The sequence below is a fragment of the Watersipora subatra genome, chromosome 6, assembly GCF_963576615.1.
Source record: "Watersipora subatra chromosome 6, tzWatSuba1.1, whole genome shotgun sequence".
Lineage (NCBI taxonomy): Eukaryota > Metazoa > Bryozoa > Gymnolaemata > Cheilostomatida > Watersiporidae > Watersipora > Watersipora subatra.
Window position 1 is genome coordinate 28,319,877 of NC_088713.1, and position 21,925 is coordinate 28,341,801.

General features: G+C 33.3%; 1 protein-coding gene and 1 long non-coding RNA gene across 2 annotated transcripts; both read left to right on the top strand.

Annotated features, from left to right (window-relative positions):
* The first annotated feature begins 12,495 nt into the window (after positions 1–12,495).
* On the top strand, positions 12,496–14,007 carry LOC137398897 (uncharacterized). Its single transcript, XR_010979045.1, has 4 exons — positions 12,496–12,594; positions 13,176–13,250; positions 13,481–13,544; positions 13,951–14,007. It is a non-coding gene; the product is annotated as an uncharacterized lncRNA (long non-coding RNA).
* A 1,608-nt stretch (positions 14,008–15,615) lies between these two features.
* Positions 15,616–17,440, top strand: LOC137398895 (uncharacterized). The gene is made up of 3 exons (XM_068085058.1): positions 15,616–15,725; positions 16,952–17,019; positions 17,267–17,440. Exons 1-3 carry the CDS (start codon positions 15,640–15,642, stop codon positions 17,431–17,433), a joined length of 321 nt encoding a protein of 106 aa, XP_067941159.1. The 5' UTR covers positions 15,616–15,639; the 3' UTR covers positions 17,434–17,440.
* Positions 17,441–21,925: the final 4,485 nt, after the last annotated feature.

Consider the following 21,925-nt stretch of genomic DNA (forward strand, 5'->3'; position numbering starts at 1 on the left):
TCTATATATGGTAGACCAGTGTCTCTATATATGGTAGACCAGTGTATCTATATATGGTAGACCAGTGTCTCTATATATGGTTGACCAGTGTATCTGTATATGGTAGACCAGTGTATCTATATATGGTAGACCAGTGTATCTATATATGGTAGACCAGTGTATCTATATATGGCAGACCAGTGTATCTACATATGGTAGACCAGTGTATCTATATATGGTAGACCAGTGTATCTATATATGGTAGATCAGTGTATCTATATATGGTAGATCAGTGTATCTATATATGGTAGATCAGTGTATTTATATATGTTAGATCAGTGTATCTATATGTGGTAGACCAGTGTATCTATATATGGTAGATCAGTGTTTTTATTTATGTTAGATCAGTGTATCTATATGTGGTAGACCAGTGTATCTATATATGGTAGACCAGTGTATTTATATATGGTAGACCAGTGTATCTATATATGGTAGATCAGTGTATTTATATATGTTAGATCAGTGTATCTATATGTGGTAGACCAGTGTATCTATATATGGTAGACCAGTGTATTTATATATGGTAGACCAGTGTATCTATATATGGTAGATCAGTGTATTTATATATGTTAGATCAGTGTATCTATATGTGGTAGACCAGTGTATTTATATATGGTAGACCAGTGTATCTATATATGGTAGATCAGTGTATTTATATATGTTAGATCAGTGTATCTATATGTGGTAGACCAGTGTATCTATATATGGTAGATCAGTGTATCTATATATGGTAGATCAGTGTATTTATATATGTTAGATCAGTGTATCTATATGTGGTAGACCAGTGTATCTATATATGGTAGACCAGTGTATTTATATATGGTAGACCAGTGTATCTATATATGGTAGATCAGTGTATTTATATATGTTAGATCAGTGTATCTATATATGGTAGACCAGTGTATCTATATATGATAGACCAGTGTATCTATATATGGTAGACCAGTGTATCTATATATGGTAGACCAGTGTATCTATATATGGTAGACCAGTGTATCTATATATGATAGACCAGTGTATCTATATGTGTTAGACCAGTGTATCTATATATGGTAGACCAGTGTATCTATATATGGTAGACCAGTGTATCTATATATGGTAGACCAATGTATCTATATATGGTAGACCTGTGTATCTATATATGGTAGACCAGTGTATCTATATATGGTAGACCAGTGTATCTATATATGATAGACCAGTGTATCTATATATGGTAGATCAGTGTATTTATATATGTTAGATCAGTGTATCTATATGTGGTAGACCAGTGTATCTATATATGGTAGACAAGTGTATTTATATATGGTAGACCAGTGTATCTATATATGGTAGATCAGTGTATTTATATATGTTAGATCAGTGTATCTATATGTGGTAGACCAGTGTATTTATATATGGTAGACCAGTGTATCTATATATGGTAGATCAGTGTATTTATATATGTTAGATCAGTGTATCTATATATGGTAGATCAGTGTATTTATATATGTTAGATCAGTGTATCTATATGTGGTAGACCAGTGTATCTATATATGGTAGACCAGTGTATTTATATATGGTAGACCAGTGTATCTATATATGGTAGATCAGTGTATTTATATATGTTAGATCAGTGTATCTATATATGGTAGACCAGTGTATCTATATATGATAGACCAGTGTATCTATATATGGTAGACCAGTGTATCTATATATGGTAGACCAGTGTATCTATATATGGTAGACCAGTGTATCTATATATGATAGACCAGTGTATCTATATGTGTTAGACCAGTGTATCTATATATGGTAGACCAGTGTATCTATATATGGTAGACCAGTGTATCTATATATGGTAGACCAGTGTATCTATATATGGTAGATCAGTGTATTTATATATGTTAGATCAGTGTATCTATATGTGGTAGACCAGTGTATCTATATATGGTAGACCAGTGTATTTATATATGGTAGACCAGTGTATCTATATATGGTAGATCAGTGTATTTATATATGTTAGATCAGTGTATCTATATGTGGTAGACCAGTGTATTTATATATGGTAGACCAGTGTATCTATATATGGTAGATCAGTGTATTTATATATGTTAGATCAGTGTATCTATATGTGGTAGACCAGTGTATCTATATATGGTAGATCAGTGTATCTATATATGGTAGATCAGTGTATTTATATATGTTAGATCAGTGTATCTATATGTGGTAGACCAGTGTATCTATATATGGTAGATCAGTGTATCTATATATGGTAGATCAGTGTATTTATATATGTTAGATCAGTGTATCTATATGTGGTAGACCAGTGTATCTATATATGGTAGACCAGTGTATTTATATATGGTAGACCAGTGTATCTATATATGGTAGATCAGTGTATTTATATATGTTAGATCAGTGTATCTATATATGGTAGACCAGTGTATCTATATATGATAGACCAGTGTATCTATATATGGTAGACCAGTGTATCTATATATGGTAGACCAGTGTATCTATATATGGTAGACCAGTGTATCTATATATGGTAGACCAGTGTATCTATATATGATAGACCAGTGTATCTATATGTGTTAGACCAGTGTATCTATATATGGTAGACCAGTGTATCTATATATGGTAGACCAGTGTATCTATATATGATAGACCAGTGTATCTATATGTGTTAGACCAGTGTATCTATATATAGAAGACCAGTGTATCTATATATGGTAGACCAGTGTATCTATATATGGTAGACCAGTGTATCTATATATGGTAGAGCAGTGTATCTATATATGGTAGACTAGTGTATCTATATATGGTAGACCAGTGTATCTATATATGGTAGACCAGTGTATCTATATATGATAGACCAGTGTATCTATATATGGTAGACCAGTGTATCTATATATGGTAGACCAGTGTATCTATATATGGTAGACCAGTGTATCTATATATGATAGACCAGTGTATCTATATATGTTATACCAGTGTATCTATATATGTTAGACCAGTGTATCTATATATGGTAGACCAGTGTATCTATATATGGTAGATCAGTGTATTTATATATGTTAGATCAGTGTATCTATATGTGGTAGACCAGTGTATCTATATATGGTAGACCAGTGTATTTATATATGGTAGACCAGTGTATCTATATATGGTAGATCAGTGTATTTATATATGTTAGATCAGTGTATCTATATGTGGTAGACCAGTGTATTTATATATGGTAGACCAGTGTATCTATATATGGTAGATCAGTGTATTTATATATGTTAGATCAGTGTATCTATATGTGGTAGACCAGTGTATCTATATATGGTAGATCAGTGTATCTATATATGGTAGATCAGTGTATTTATATATGTTAGATCAGTGTATCTATATGTGGTAGACCAGTGTATCTATATATGGTAGATCAGTGTATCTATATATGGTAGATCAGTGTATTTATATATGTTAGATCAGTGTATCTATATGTGGTAGACCAGTGTATCTATATATGGTAGACCAGTGTATTTATATATGGTAGACCAGTGTATCTATATATGGTAGATCAGTGTATTTATATATGTTAGATCAGTGTATCTATATATGGTAGACCAGTGTATCTATATATGATAGACCAGTGTATCTATATATGGTAGACCAGTGTATCTATATATGGTAGACCAGTGTATCTATATATGGTAGACCAGTGTATCTATATATGGTAGACCAGTGTATCTATATATGATAGACCAGTGTATCTATATGTGTTAGACCAGTGTATCTATATATGGTAGACCAGTGTATCTATATATGGTAGACCAGTGTATCTATATATGATAGACCAGTGTATCTATATGTGTTAGACCAGTGTATAAATATATGGTAGACCAGTGTATCTATATATGGTAGACCAGTGTATCTATATATGGTAGACCAGTGTATCTATATATGGTAGAGCAGTGTATCTATATATGGTAGACTAGTGTATCTATATATGGTAGACCAGTGTATCTATATATGGTAGACCAGTGTATCTATATATGATAGACCAGTGTATCTATATATGGTAGACCAGTGTATCTATATATGATAGACCAGTGTATCTATATATGGTAGACCAGTGTATCTATATATGGTAGACCAGTGTATCTATATATGGTAGACCAGTGTATCTATATATGGTAGATCAGTGTATTTATATATGTTAGATCAGTGTATCTATATGTGGTAGACCAGTGTATCTATATATGGTAGATCAGTGTATCTATATATGGTAGATCAGTGTATTTATATATGTTAGATCAGTGTATCTATATGTGGTAGACCAGTGTATCTATATATGGTAGATCAGTGTATCTATATATGGTAGATCAGTGTATTTATATATGTTAGATCAGTGTATCTATATGTGGTAGACCAGTGTATCTATATATGGTAGATCAGTGTATCTATATATGGTAGATCAGTGTATTTATATATGTTAGATCAGTGTATCTATATGTGGTAGACCAGTGTATCTATATATGGTAGACCAGTGTATTTATATATGGTAGACCAGTGTATCTATATATGGTAGATCAGTGTATTTATATATGTTAGATCAGTGTATCTATATATGGTAGACCAGTGTATCTATATATGATAGACCAGTGTATCTATATATGATAGACCAGTGTATCTATATATGGTAGACCAGTGTATCTATATATGGTAGACCAGTGTATCTATATATGGTAGACCAGTGTATCTATATATGGTAGAGCAGTGTATTTATATATGGTAGACCAGTGTATCTATATATGGTAGACCAGTGTATCTATATATGATAGACCAGTGTATCTATATATGGTAGACCAGTGTATCTATATATGGTAGACCAGTGTATCTATATATGGTAGACCAGTGTATCTATATATGGTAGACCAGTGTATCTATATATGGTAGAGCAGTGTATTTATATATGGTAGACCAGTGTATCTATATATGGTAGACCAGTGTATCTATATATGATAGACCAGTGTATCTATATATGGTAGACCAGTGTATCTATATATGATAGACCAGTGTATCTATATATGATAGACCAGTGTATCTATATATGATAGACCAGTGTATCTATATATGGTAGACCAGTGTATTTATATATGGTAGACCAGTGTATCTATATATGATAGACCAGTGTATCTATATATGGTAGACCAGTGTATCTATATATGGTAGACCAGTGTATCTATATATGATAGACCAGTGTATCTATATATGGTAGACCAGTGTATCTATATATGGTAGACCAGTGTATCTATATATGATAGACCAGTGTATCTATATATGGTAGACCAGTGTATCTATATATGGTAGACCAGTGTATCTATATATGATAGACCAGTGTATCTATATATGATAGACCAGTGTATCTATATATGATAGACCAGTGTATCTATATATGGTAGACCAGTGTATTTATATATGGTAGACCAGTGTATCTATATATGATAGACCAGTGTATCTATATATGGTAGACCAGTGTATCTATATATGGTAGACCAGTGTATCTATATATGATAGACCAGTGTATCTATATATGGTAGACCAGTGTCTCTATATATGGTAGACCAGTGTATCTATATATGGTAGACCAGTGTCTCTATATATGGTTGACCAGTGTATCTGTATATGGTAGACCAGTGTATCTATATATGGTAGACCAGTGTATCTACATATGGTAGACCAGTGTATCTATATATGGCAGACCAGTGTATCTACATATGGTAGACCAGTGTATCTATATATGGTAGACCAGTGTATCTATATATGGTAGATCAGTGTATCTATATATGGTAGACCAGTGTATCTATATATGATAGACCAGTGTATCTATATATGGTAGACCAGTGTATCTATATATGATAGACCAGTGTATCTATATATGGTAGACCAGTGTATCTATATATGATAGACCAGTGTATCTATATATGGTAGACCAGTGTATCTACATATGGTAGACCAGTGTATCTATATATGGTAGACCAGTGTATCTATATATGGTAGATCAGTGTATCTATATATGGTAGACCAGTGTATCTATATATGATAGACCAGTGTATCTATATATGGTAGACCAGTGTATCTATATACGGTAGATCAGTGTATCTATATATGGTAGACCAGTGTATCTATATATGATAGACCAGTGTATCTATATATGGTAGACCAGTGTATCTATATACGGTAGACCAGTGTATCTATATATGGTAGACCAGTGTATCTATATATGGTAGACCAGTGTATCTATATGTGTTAGACCAGTGTATCTATATATGGTAGACCAGTGTATCTATATATGGTAGACCAGTGTATCTATATATGATAGACCAGTGTATCTATATGTGTTAGACCAGTGTATCTATATATGGTAGACCAGTGTATCTATATATGGTAGACCAGTGTATCTATATATGGTAGACCAGTGTATCTATATATGGTAGAGCAGTGTATCTATATATGGTAGACTAGTGTATCTATATATGGTAGACCAGTGTATCTATATATGGTAGACCAGTGTATCTATATATGATAGACCAGTGTATCTATATATGGTAGACCAGTGTATCTATATATGATAGACCAGTGTATCTAAATATGGTAGACCAGTGTATCTATATATGGTAGACCAGTGTATCTATATATGGTAGATCAGTGTATTTATATATGTTAGATCAGTGTATCTATATGTGGTAGACCAGTGTATCTATATATGGTAGATCAGTGTATCTATATATGGTAGATCAGTGTATTTATATATGTTAGATCAGTGTATCTATATGTGGTAGACCAGTGTATCTATATATGGTAGATCAGTGTATCTATATATGGTAGATCAGTGTATTTATATATGTTAGATCAGTGTATCTATATGTGGTAGACCAGTGTATCTATATATGGTAGATCAGTGTATCTATATATGGTAGATCAGTGTATTTATATATGTTAGATCAGTGTATCTATATGTGGTAGACCAGTGTATCTATATATGGTAGACCAGTGTATTTATATATGGTAGACCAGTGTATCTATATATGGTAGATCAGTGTATTTATATATGTTAGATCAGTGTATCTATATATGGTAGACCAGTGTATCTATATATGATAGACCAGTGTATTTATATATGTTAGATCAGTGTTTCTATATGTGGTAGACCAGTGTATCTATATATGGTAGATCAGTGTATCTATATATGGTAGATCAGTGTATTTATATATGTTAGATCAGTGTATCTATATGTGGTAGACCAGTGTATCTATATATGGTAGATCAGTGTATCTATATATGGTAGATCAGTGTATTTATATATGTTAGATCAGTGTATCTATATGTGGTAGACCAGTGTATCTATATATGGTAGACCAGTGTATTTATATATGGTAGACCAGTGTATCTATATATGGTAGATCAGTGTATTTATATATGTTAGATCAGTGTATCTATATATGGTAGACCAGTGTATCTATATATGATAGACCAGTGTATCTATATATGATAGACCAGTGTATCTATATATGGTAGACCAGTGTATCTATATATGGTAGACCAGTGTATCTATATATGGTAGACCAGTGTATCTATATATGGTAGAGCAGTGTATTTATATATGGTAGACCAGTGTATCTATATATGGTAGACCAGTGTATCTATATATGATAGACCAGTGTATCTATATATGGTAGACCAGTGTATCTATATATGGTAGACCAGTGTATCTATATGTGGTAGACCAGTGTATCTATATATGGTAGACCAGTGTATCTATATATGGTAGAGCAGTGTATTTATATATGGTAGACCAGTGTATCTATATATGGTAGACCAGTGTATCTATATATGGTAGACCAGTGTATCTATATATGATAGACCAGTGTTTCTATATATGATAGACCAGTGTATCTATATATGGTAGACCAGTGTATCTATATATGGTAGACCAGTGTATCTATATATGATAGACCAGTGTATCTATATATGATAGACCAGTGTATCTATATATGATAGACCAGTGTATCTATATATGGTAGACCAGTGTATTTATATATGGTAGACCAGTGTATCTATATATGATAGACCAGTGTATCTATATATGGTAGACCAGTGTATCTATATATGGTAGACCAGTGTATCTATATATGATAGACCAGTGTATCTATATATGGTAGACCAGTGTCTCTATATATGGTAGACCAGTGTATCTATATATGGTAGACCAGTGTCTCTATATATGGTTGACCAGTGTATCTGAATATGGTAGACCAGTGTATCTATATATGATAGACCAGTGTATCTATATATGATAGACCAGTGTATCTATATATGATAGACCAGTGTATCTATATATGGTCGACCAGTGTATTTATATATGGTAGACCAGTGTATCTATATATGATAGACCAGTGTATCTATATATGGTAGACCAGTGTATCTATATATGGTAGACCAGTGTATCTATATATGGTAGACCAGTGTATCTATATATGGTAGACCAGTGTATCTATATATGGCAGACCAGTGTATCTACATATGGTAGACCAGTGTATCTATATATGGTAGACCAGTGTATCTATATATGGTAGATCAGTGTATCTATATATGGTAGACCAGTGTATCTATATATGATAGACCTGTGTATCTATATATGATAGACCAGTGTATCTATATATGATAGACCAGTGTATCTATATATGATAGACCAGTGTATCTATATATGGTAGACCAGTGTATTTATATATGGTAGACCAGTGTATCTATATATGATAGACCAGTGTATCTATATATGGTAGACCAGTGTATCTATATATGGTAGACCAGTGTATCTATATATGATAGACCAGTGTATCTATATATGGTAGACCAGTGTCTCTATATATGGTAGACCAGTGTATCTATATATGGTAGACCAGTGTATCTATATATGGTAGACCAGTGTATCTATATATGATAGACCAGTGTATCTATATATGGTAGACCAGTGTATCTATATATGATAGACCAGTGTATCTATATATGGTAGACCAGTGTATCTATATATGATAGACCAGTGTATCTATATATGGTAGACCAGTGTATCTATATATGATAGACCAGTGTATCTATATATGGTAGACCAGTGTATCTACATATGGTAGACCAGTGTATCTATATATGGTAGACCAGTGTATCTATATATGGTAGATCAGTGTATCTATATATGGTAGACCAGTGTATCTATATATGATAGACCAGTGTATCTATATATGGTAGACCAGTGTATCTATATACGGTAGACCAGTGTATCTATATATGGTAGACCAGTGTATCTATATATGGTAGACCAGTGTATTTATGTATGGTAGATCAGTGTATATATAAATAAAACATGAAATGAATAAAACATGAAAAACAAATTAATTAAATAAATTAATGATATACATTACACATACATTGTACAGTATTGTTCTATATACCAGTCCACACCAGTAAACTAAACACTTGAATTTTTTTGCCAATGTAGGTTTTTCAGTCCCTTCTACTTCCTTGCCGCTACTAAATGGTTGTCCCACTTGAATGCTGATCTCGTGCATGGCCTCGAACTCTTTGGAGTCGTCAGTCCTCAGCTCCTCCTTGTGTTTGCTTTAACGAATTTCTTGTTTTTAATATCAATAATCGCAATTGGTAATTGATTGCAACCATATTTCTTGGCAATATTAACAATACAGGGCCTTCTTCCTATTTATTTATGACCTCTAATTTTCTTGTCATTGAAATCATTGTTCCTTTGTCTTGTAACGTTTGTGTCGGTGTCATATTCCATAGCTAACGAATTAAATGTAGTTATTTGTAGTTATATACGTTTGCTGAATTAAATATTTGGATGTTTATTTTAACATAAACATGTTAAAATGTTCTTATTTCTTTAAAATTTCTAGTATTTTATTATTTTTAACATAAATATGATTGTAATAGCTGAATGCCTGGCATTTAATGGATGTTAAACTTTCGAAAAAAAGATTTACTACAGGTAGATAAGCCGTTCCTATTTCTTTAAAATTTCTAGTATTTTATAATAACATTTGTTCTTATGTATTTATTTTATTGGTTTATTGAAGTTGTGAGATATTTTTATCATCTAACCTCAGTAGTTGTTGTTATTATTATTCTGTTAGTAGTTGTTTTTTGTAGATATGGTGGGAGGAGATAAAGTAACTATTTGCATCGCCCATACCGCAGATCTGCCGTCAGAGTATCGTAACTTCGACTCGGTTCTCTGTTCTGTACTTGAACAATACTTCAATGCAGAGGTTATTCTATATACAGGAGATCTGTCTGATGAGTGAGTATCACAGAGTTCAGTGATGCCAGTCGATGTAAGCAGAGAGCAGTCATAGCCTAGTAGTCTAGCATGCCTCATCTGTAAACAACAGGTTCAATTCCCATACCTTGTGACAGGAATGACAGGTGGAGCTACTGGGCATGTTTCCAGTTGTGCACTGGACTCAGACATGTCCAGACAAGTCATGTCATGCCCAGTAGCTGTCGTTCTTCAAGTTGGATTGCTCACACTTAGACATACTGTATTTGGTGCACTGTATAAGTCAGTCCAGAATGTAAGTAGTAATAGCCATGAAATGCACTCTCATGAAGTAATATAAGTCACAGTGGAGTATAAGTGGCCACTTTAGACAGCTTTATTTCCTAAAAGCCAACACCAACAACAAATGTTAAAAAAGTTACTCACAATTATAATGGAGCCAACAACAGGCTGAACAGTTTGCAGACACTACATGACACAACTGAGCATGTTAATATAATATGCATACACTACATGACACAACTGAGCATGTTAAAATAATATGCATACACTACATGGTAATATAGCATGTTAGGGATTATTCTGTTAGATATAGCATAAATAACTTGCTTAAAACTGGTAGTAATCTGTCAATAGTTTCTTACATAACTCACTCAGAAGTATAAGATGCACTCCTGGCCGAACTATAAGAAGTCACCACATATAGTTCAGAAAATATGGTAAGCATTGCATCATCAATCAGCTGACCAAAGCCGCTTATACCTAGCCAATCATGTCGGAGATTACAAACTGTACTTGGTTGCTTAATCTTGTAGGGAAACATACAAGAACTGTGACTATGTGGTGGTGCTCTACTCTCCCAATCTTCTCATCACATATTGTCTCTTTCTACGGAATCCAGAAGAAGTTCCAATGGAACAGATGAGAGACAAAGCTGTCCTTGACCTCTTGCTTACTCCTCAGCCATCTTCCACTCCAGCTGTATTGTTTGTGAGTTATTGTCTTTGTACCTACTTCTCAGCTAGCCTCAGCTCTAGTTGTTTTATTTGTGAGCTGTATTCATTGTAGGTTTCTTACACCCACCCCTTCCTTTTAGACTCGACCCCTTCCTTTCAGACTCTTTTTCCTTTTAGAGTACATCCCTTTCTATGCGCTGAATATTCAGTTGTAAGAAATTTTTTGTTTTAAACATATTCACCTTAAAGTGATTGCTTGATCAGTTTTTCTTCTGTCCTTTTTTCGACATTTGCTTTCAATCTAACAATTGGAAAGTTCCAAGGCTATACAGATAATTGATGAGTCAACGAGGGAAAACCTGTTCATTTAGGTCTCTTGTTAGGTAACCATGGAACCAAAACTTTCTCTGTATCCATTCATTCTCTCCCTCCTAGGAGTCATTCTCTCTTGGCCATATTCACTCTCCATGTTTTAAAATTCAATGAAACGATATTGTCTCACACATGACCTTGTCAATAAACTAGAAACTGATAATTACTTCATTTGGCTTCTGCTTTGTTTCTATTTTTGTTAAAGATAAACTTACACAATTTTTTTAGTTTATTTCCTCCAAAAGCATCGGTATTTTCTATCATTTGTGATTGTTTGTGATGTTTGATGTGATCTGACTACTAGAATGTTTCAGATTAAAGTTCATAAAACTTGATCACGATTAAAATGCTCAGAAGAAAAAAGTGAGAAATGACATCACTAGTTGTTATGGTTGTGATAGTTGGTATCTGCTATTGTGTTCAAGTTGAAACATTGTGCATCTACATGTATATTCTGTCGGTTGATCGCACTTTCGATTGATCTGATTATTTTAATCGATATGTAGTTTTATCGATTTTAAACTTGAAACATCCTGACAGTCAGATGACCTCAAACATTAAAAGCAATCACAAATGATAGCAAAATACCGATATTTTCTGATAAAATTTACTAATTTACTACACATTTTGGTAAGTTCATCTTCAGCTAATTCTGGTGGATAAGATATGCAGTCTGGCTTGTAATAGCAGAGAGTGCTCACTAACACCATACCACATTTTCATCTCTCAATCAAACAAGTTTTCTCTATGTTTACAAAAACACGCTTGAGTGGTTTCATCGTAGTAAATACGAACATTACGTTTATTCTTCAGGTTGCGTTCGAGAACATCGCACTCAGGAATGTCAATGATTTGGTCAGCAAAAACTCTAGTCTTGCTATTTTTAGATTTCCGAATGACCTTCGACGATTTGTAAGTTATTAAACTCATACATAGAGACATATTTATATATAACCTATGGATAGTTTAAAGAATATCATGTACTTGGCTGTCAGCTACATTCAGATCAAGGAGACTTGAAACTGTGTCAAGTACAAGTTATTATTTGACCTAATTATTCTTCGACCTAATTATTCTTTGACCTAATTATAGCTTTAGTTTTATACTTCATATTCAGAACTTATTATTAGTTTTATTTGAGTCATTATGCTTTAGACAATTATTATTTACTTCAACATTTATATAATATATACTGTATATTATATATGTTTACTATGTATATTATTTTATTATATTATTATGTTATTTATCATACTTATTTACATGATTAATTTATTTTTTATACACTATTATGTATTATTATTTGTTTTATTTGATATATTATATACAGCTCATGTATTTTTTATTCCAGTTGTCTGTATAGACATCCATAATTCGTTTAATATTCCAGTGTATTGTAGGGTTGCTCTATGGTAATCCATAAAGTTCTGGGTTTACTCACGTCTCTAAATTTTAAATGTTTATGATTTATGGGAGTTACACTCTCTTTGTAGCTAGCTGAGTTGTACCGTAAGGGAAGTAACCTCACATTGAAGCAATCTATGACCTACTTTGAGGGAGGACCTTTGGTAAGTACAACTTAGCTAGCACTCATTTGAACCCTTCTATGGCTGTCAGCTCTCATAGACATAAGCATCTGAACATATCCAAGGATGCTAGCTCTCATAGACATAGGCATCTTAATATATTCAAGGATACTACTAACCTTCATAGACATAAACATCTGCATTTCTCTATTTTGTGTAATAATGTTTGGAGGCCAGTTAAGCATCCTTTTAACAGTTGTCTATTCTTGCAGAAGACGCCTCTCATGGATGCCATGTCTAAAGTTACTTCCATCACTGACTCTGGACTAGGAGGAGGTAATTGCCTTTAGTCTACACTAGGATTCTAGGCAGAAAAAATCTCTATATCATAGTTTTTGTAAACTTTTGTGCTCAACTGTTACTGGTCACTCATAGAGTTATCATTCATAGTTATTATTCACAGATGTATCATTCATAGAGATATAATTCATGGATGTGTCATTCATAGTTTTTTTCATAGAGGTATCATTCATAGATTCATCGTCTATAGATTTATTTCCCATAGATTTATCATTCATAGATCTATCAACCACAAAGGATTAGTAGAACTGTAATTCATTGAATGGTTATTGATAGACTAGTCTGGCATATTTACGAGTTTGCATGCATGGAGTTGTCATCTAGGAGTCCTGCTCTTATTTACTTATCATTCATTGAGTTATGATTTAAGTTATTGTTTTAGAAGTCCAAGAAGATGTCCGTACTATTAGAACTGTTGACCAACAAGATGACCGGATTGGTGAGTTTTCTAGTTGTTATGTGATGCGTTTAGGTGCTTGTGAATATACGGTTAGATCATGTATTTAGTTTGTTCTCACTATTCTTTCTGTTAGTAGTTCTATTTTACTTTTATTAGTTCATGTTATATTTTTAGTTTTCATGATTGTAATATCAATTCATATTACTCTCAAAGTAAATGTTGAGAGTAATATGTACTATATTTAGAATGTGAAACTATAGATGGAACTATATATGCTTAATGTTTTGACAAATATTTTTTTGATTGCCTACAACAACAGTTCTGGTTATAAAAGGGACAAATCTGGTATAAATCTCAAATCAGACATAAAAATAGTAACAAGTATTGGAATAAGTACATGCAACTTGGACTGTATCTAGTGTGAGTTGAAACAAGTCACCCATCCTCACTTATTTTCTGAAACTGCATTTTTGAACCTGCACCTCTATTTATTTGTCTCCATAGCAACTAAAAACCTCTCTTCACTAGTTGTTACTGCGTTAATGAAGTTTTTCATTTAGTTCTGTCATACTGTTTTTGTTTGAACTCTGGAATGAGTTCTACAAAATTTAATCTAATATATAATATGATATAACAAATATCTTATATTATTTATTTGAAATTTTACAATAATATTTCCGTCTACATGTGAGGGTTTCACACATGAAGCAAAGAGCGGAATGGATTGATGTTGTATATTGAGGCTGGTCTGTACCTATTTCTGATGGGTTTGCTGCTAATTCACTAGTATGCTCATGATTTCTTAAGTTTTCATGCCGAGTTTTCTCGATATTTGTGTCTGGGCTCCTTCACACCGTGTAGCCATCTCTCTATCGTATCATCAAAGTGTTGGCCTTGAACTTGAGCAACATGAGCAAAGATGAATGAATACAGCAACTTAGTGAGACAGCCACGAAATAATAGCCGCTCATTTGCTTGCCAATCTGTTCTATACATGCTAAACCATTAGGCCAAGCGGGTACATTGCTATACAATGGAATAATTGTCATCCTAATTACATCAGTTACACAACACAAGCTTAAAGCGCTTAGAAAAATACTATTGGTTGTTGATAGTACGCTTGAACATCATGATTGTGTTAGAGATCATTATGAGTAACAAAAACTATGATTAAGCTGACGTCAGTCATGACTTTATAGTAAGTATCTAGACTAGCTTAAGTTACTAGCTTACATTACTCATCTTCATTAGGTAATTATTATATTATCGTGGAACTCCGGGTATTCAGCTAGTCTATGATAAAGATGCCTCAGTTTGCTTTTAGCAAACTACCTTTTCAGCTGTTGAGGTAGCACTTGTAGCAAATTACCTTTTCAGCTGTTGAGGTAGCACTTTTAGCAAACTACCTTTTAAGCCGTTGAGGTAGCCGTTGCATCACTTGAAAAAGATAGTTAGGCTTTATTAGTGTTGGTCTTGCTTATTTAAAAATATTTATTATCAATAACTCAATAGCCATTAGTATTTTGTAACTATACTAGCTACAGAAATTCCATGGGGTACAGTAGTTGTGAAACCTTCATTAGCTCCACTGCCACAAAGCTTCTAATTTGTCATTCAGAGATGGCTGCGGAGCTGGATGTCCCAGCTTCAGTGTCAAACTCTACTACCTCTATGGTTTTTGAGCAGCAACATATCCAGGATCACCAGGATTCCTCTCAACCCTCCCAGACTGCATCCCAACCAGTTCATGAATATTTGTAAGTGCCTTATATTTGCTGTTTGTGTTAATTCCATACCTTACATAACAGTGTCTGTGAGACCCATGGTGGCGATAGACAATCAGTGCATTTCCGTAAATTTATTAGCGGTGTACTTGTGTGCATAAATATTCTAGAAATCTGTCTTGCATACACTGTTTTCCATTATGCATTAATGCAGGAGTTTTGTGAAAATTAAGGAATTCTTGGGCAGAGGTCATAATGTCACACTTCTGGCTCGCTTAGTAACACACGCTCAAATCATAATAAAAATGAGTTAAGTGTGGAAAATGTTTAAAAAGGAATGGCTTGCGTGGCATTTTCGTCCCCATCATTCGCAAGTGCCGGTTCCACCTTTCACAATAATGAAACCTGCAAGTCAAGCGAGTAACAAAACTTGCTTGACTTGCAGGATTTTGATTTTGGGGAAAAACAACATCATAGAAACCAAGTGTTGCAGACTGACTGTCGCTGAATTAACAACATCATAGAAATAAAGTGCTGCAGACTTACTGTCGCTGAATTAACAACATCATAGAAATAAAGTGCTGCAGACTTACTGTTGCTGAATTAACAACATCATAGAAATAAAGTGTTGCAGACTTACTGTCGCTGAATTAATTTCATGTCTACTTTTGTTATAAACTACTGTTTTACAAGACAAATGAGCCCTGGTTTTATGATCTTTACTTACTATCTTTAGTTATGGTAACAAAACAAGAAAAATAGATGCTTTTGAAATAATATATTATTTAACACATAATAATTTAAAATACATAAAATGAATAATAATATTATATTTTATTTACAATATATTTTTATCTATTGATCATATATAATAATCTAATATACATGTAATAGATTTTAATTATATTAATATGCAATAAGTTATATTATATATAAATATTTTATAGATATTTCTTAAATATTTATTATTAGTTATATATATATTTATTACATACAATACAATAATAATATAATATATTGAATGTTTTCCGTTCTACAAGCCTTTTTCTAGATACTGAAATCTATTAAAATTGCATCAAGAGATGATTTGGGTTATAATTAGAACCTAAAATATGGCAGCTTTCATATTATTATATTATATCATATTATAAATTTGATCAGTTAGTTACTAAACAGATAAGTTTCTGTTCAACTTCTCACTCCTGTAACATATTGTTGAAGCTTGTCATCAAGTACTCTAGGAGTTTGTCATATTTCAGGAGTGTCGGGATGCCATCTGCTCCGCCAGCTCATCTTGTGGTCATAAATGAAGCAAACTCGAATAGCGGTAAGGGCAGCTCTCTCGTTCATATATCATAATAATATCTTTTAGTGAATCATGTACCAAGTTTATAACTAAAGATGGTCAAGCTTAAAACATACACTTGTTTTCTATTCTGTTGCAGGACCATTTCATTACAAAATCTATTTTATTTTTTTGTAAAATGATCTGTTATGAGGAGTTGGTTTAGATGAGTCTTTTCACAGTCTCTGTTTATTTTAAGATTGTTCATCAAATCTTTAATATTTAACAGTACTCACTGGTGACTCTGCGGATGCTGACCCTGAGTGCAGACACGGCAGCAATGACCTCCACTCTGTCTCATCATCTGAGGACAGTTTCATGTGCTCTGAGCTGACTCCATCCATGTTCTCTAGCGCTGCTCAGGCATCAAATCGCCTTGAGACTATCGAGTGCTGAGCACTTGAAAAAAGTATGCATATTTGGAGTTGTTCTCTCAGGTTTTGAAAGCGCCAAATTTCTATCTAAAGATTAACAAATTATTTTTGATAATAAACCGTCGCTGTAGTCATTTTTATTATAAATTATCCTTTGTGAATTGTGATCTATTTTTTTAAAGTTGCAATACGGGTTCATAGGAGTTGTATTCTTGCCAGCTGAAATATAAAAATACTGTTTTTTATTAAACATATGCAAGGCTTAAAACAACCTTCTTAATGCAACCAAATTATCAAAATATATTGTTTTTATTATTGACAGTCAGTTTAATGGTAAAGCTGGTACATCTAATTATTCCTTATTTTATAAAGCATTAATATTAACAAATTAAAATTAGCAAATAATTACTAACACTTCTGTATCTGCTATTCAGGGAACTGGAAAAACTGTTTTTTCGATCATCTTTTGATGTATGATTCAAATTATTTGATATTGAAACACTTCATGCTATATTCATGTGTCAGCTTTTTCAGATTTATAATGTATTTTTAATTTTTCATTGCTATGAATTGCAGGGAACAACATTTCACTCCACGTATTATATATATACATGCCATATACATATATATAAAATACAATAAAATAATAATATAATTTTATATATAAAATTACATACATGTATATAAAATATACATATGTATTTTATTATATATAATGTTTTTTATTGGGCAGTTTACAATCATTTTCATGTTTCTATAAAACATATTTTATAGAAAATATGTTTTATATAATCATGGTGCAACAAGAAAAAAGAAAATTAAACATAAAAAGAAAGAAAAATATGGTTTTTAACTTTCCAGCCAATTGGAAGGAATATTGATTCTAACATGGTTGTGGGTTACGTGAACTTTAATATTTATCCATGATTATATCTATACTGAAGTTGTTTTAATATATTTACTAAATTTCTGTATAATTTTTAACTTCAATGCTCTGCTTGGTTTCAGGACTTGGATCTTGATCTATAAAGTTTTGGTCGCTTTATATAACAGAGTGAAAATGCAATTCACATTTATAGTTATATATTATTTGTTTTTTGATTCGTATTAAGTTATAAAATAAGAAGGTGAATAATATCAACCTCTGGTTCCTTTATTTCCAATGGTAGTTAAATATGCATTCAGCAGAATAGCCTCACTAGAGACTATTTCATGTACTGATCCACTGTAATAGTTCAGCCTTACTAGAGACTATTTCATGTACTGATCCATTGTAATAGTTCAGCCTTACTAGAGACTATTTCATGTACTGATCCACTGTAATAGTTCAGCCTTACTAGAGACTATTTCATGTACTGATCCACTGTAATAGTTCAGCCTTACTAGAGACTATTTCATGTACTGATCAACTGTAATAGTTCAGCCTTACTAGAGACTATTTCATGTACTGATCTACTGTAATAGTTCAGCCTTACTAGAGACTATTTCATGAACTGATCTACTGTAATAGTTCAGCCTTACTAGAGACTATTTCATGTACTGATCCACTGTAATAGTTCAGTCTTACTAGAGACTATTTCATGTACTGATTTACTGTAATAGTTCAGCCTTACTAGAGACTATTTCGTGTACTGATCCACTGTAATAGTTCAGCCTTACTAGAGACTATTTCATGTACTGATCCACTGTAATAGTTCAGCCTTACTAGAGACTATTTCATGTACTGATCTACTGTAATAGTTCAGTCTTACTAGAGACTATTTCATGTACTGATTTACTGTAATAGTTCAGCCTTACTAGAGACTATTACATGTACTGATCCACTGTAATAGTTCAGCCTTACTAGAGACTATTTAATGTACTGATCTACTGTAATAGTTCAGTCTTACTAGAGACTATTTCATGTACTGATCCACTGTAATAGTTCAGTCGTACTAGAGACTATTTCATGTACTGATCCACTGTAATAGTTCAGCCTTACTAGAGACTATTTCATGTACTGATCCACTGTAATAGTTCAGCCTTACTAGAGACTATTTTATGTACTGATCTACTGTAATAGTTCAGTCTTACTAGAGACTATTTTATGTACTGATCCACTGTAATAGTTCAGTCTTACTAGAGACTATTTCATGTACTGATCCACTGTGATAGTTCAGCCTTACTAGAGACTATTTCATGTACTGATCTACTGTAATAGTTCAGTCTTACTAGAGACTATTTTATGTACTGATCCACTGTAATAGTTCAGTCTTACTAGAGACTATTTCATGTACTGATCCACTGTAATAGTTCAGCCTTACTAGAGACTATTTCATGTACTGATCTACTGTAATAGTTCAGCCTTACTAGAGACTATTTCATGTACTGATCTACTGTAATAGTTCAGCCTTACTAGAGACTATTTCATGTACTGATCCACTGTAATAGTTCAGTCGTACTAGAGACTATTTCATGTACTGATCCACTGTAATAGTTCAGCCTTACTAGAGACTATTTCATGTACTGATCCACTGTAATAGTTCAGCCTTACTAGAGACTATTTTATGTACTGATCTACTGTAATAGTTCAGTCTTACTAGAGACTATTTTATGTACTGATCCACTGTAATAGTTCAGTCTTACTAGAGACTATTTCATGTACTGATCCACTGTGATAGTTCAGCCTTACTAGAGACTATTTCATGTACTGATCTACTGTAATAGTTCAGTCTTACTAGAGACTATTTTATGTACTGATCCACTGTAATAGTTCAGTCTTACTAGAGACTATTTCATGTACTGATCCACTGTAATAGTTCAGCCTTACTAGAGACTATTTCATGTACTGATCTACTGTAATAGTTCAGCCTTACTAGAGACTATTTCATGTACTGATCTACTGTAATAGTTCAGCCTTACTAGAGACTATTTCATGTACTGATCAACTGTAATAGTTCAGCCTTACTAGAGACTATTTCATGTACTATACATAAAATAAAGCTTTTGGTGAGGGAACCAAGGTAAAACAAACGAATTTAATTATTGTAGAAGAGACCATGCTTATGGCTAATTTTTGCCCATTGTCGCCATAGTGACAGTCCGCACTTATACATTATTGAGACAAGGATAAGCAATTACCAACATAGTATTTACTTACTAATTCCACTATATAAACTGTCTAACCAACTAGATTTATACTGCCCCGACATACGTACAACTCATTCTTGGAGCCTGTATATCTACACAGAATTAGATGGTGGCAGATCAGGTAACATGTCTGGCACTTGCTGAACTTATTTGTTATATTGCAAGTAATTGTTTATCTTCACCTTTAAATATGACATACTGATGACAATGTCACCTCACATTGACAATGATTCAACACAGAGGTATCTTTGACATACCCACTGTCTATCACTCGAACGCTAGCATCCCATCATTTGCCTCACCTAATGCATCAGCTTCCACTCAATGCTGCCCGACCACCGGTCTTGAAAAAACTACCATATTCCTTAGCTAATCGTAAAGGTTTTGAAATTCAAATTTCAACATCATACACCTGTGAAGGATTCACTGCGAACCCTTTACTCTCCCACATAAAACCAACTGCATTTTTTAAGTATAACAGAATAAATATTAATATATAATAAATATATGTGAGATACAACTAAAGTTTTTGAGTACAGCCAACTGCATATGATGAGGCTTTCCTTGGCTCTGCCTTCCCACCGCTTGACTTGCTTCTTATATACTGCTCTGCGTTTCCTAGGCTTTGCCTCCCTTTATTCGGGGCCGGATAGCCATCTTCTGCCAGCCTTGCAGCTGTTCGGTCTTTCGCGTCAGCTGGTCATTTTCTTATTGTCTGGCAACTGGCTGCTCATACTCCTTGCCGGCTCAATGGCATCTCGGTAGGGCTGGCCCGAGTCCTGCTCAGCTGTGCCGGACCAGTCTCCTATCAGCTGCTCGGTCGGCTAGCCATGCAGTGGGTACTCACTCGCCTCTTGGTCCGATCATCCATTACACACCATTACACAAGCATATTATCCAATGTATTCGAGGGAGTTGTGTCTGGGGTCTCCTTTATAACACCAATATAATACTGTTGGTAACTCCAAAAAAGTTTGACCTGGTTTGTCAAACACAGCATTGTAAAAAATTCAGTGCCAGCTAGAAGTTGTTACATCATATCGACGGGTTGCTATGACATGTTGATGAATTGCTATGGTATGTTGATGAATTGCTATGGTATGTTGATGAATTGCTGTGGCATGTGAAGAAAGATTAATGGCGTGTTAAACAATTGCTATGACATGTTGAAGAATTGCAATGGTATGTTGACAAATTAACATATGGCATGTTGACAAATTGTTATGGCATGTTGATGAATTGCTATGGCATGTTGATGAATTGCTATGGCATGTTGATGAATTGCTATGGCATGTTAAGAAAGATTAATGGCGTGTTGGTGAATTGCTATGGCATGTTAAGAAATATTAATGGCGTGTTGAACAGTTGCTATGACATGTTAAAGA

What these genes read in the sequence shown, in the direction of transcription:
- LOC137398895 (XM_068085058.1), top strand. Translation starts at nt 15,640, where the DNA reads ATGGTTTTTGAGCAGCAACATATCCAGGATCACCAGGATTCCTCTCAA. An exon ending in CAACCAGTTCATGAATATTT is followed by an intron (nt 15,726 to 16,951) that starts GTAAGTGCCTTA and finishes GTCATATTTCAG; the next exon opens with GAGTGTCGGGATGCCATCTG. An exon ending in TGAAGCAAACTCGAATAGCG is followed by an intron (nt 17,020 to 17,266) that starts GTAAGGGCAGCT and finishes AATATTTAACAG; the next exon opens with TACTCACTGGTGACTCTGCG.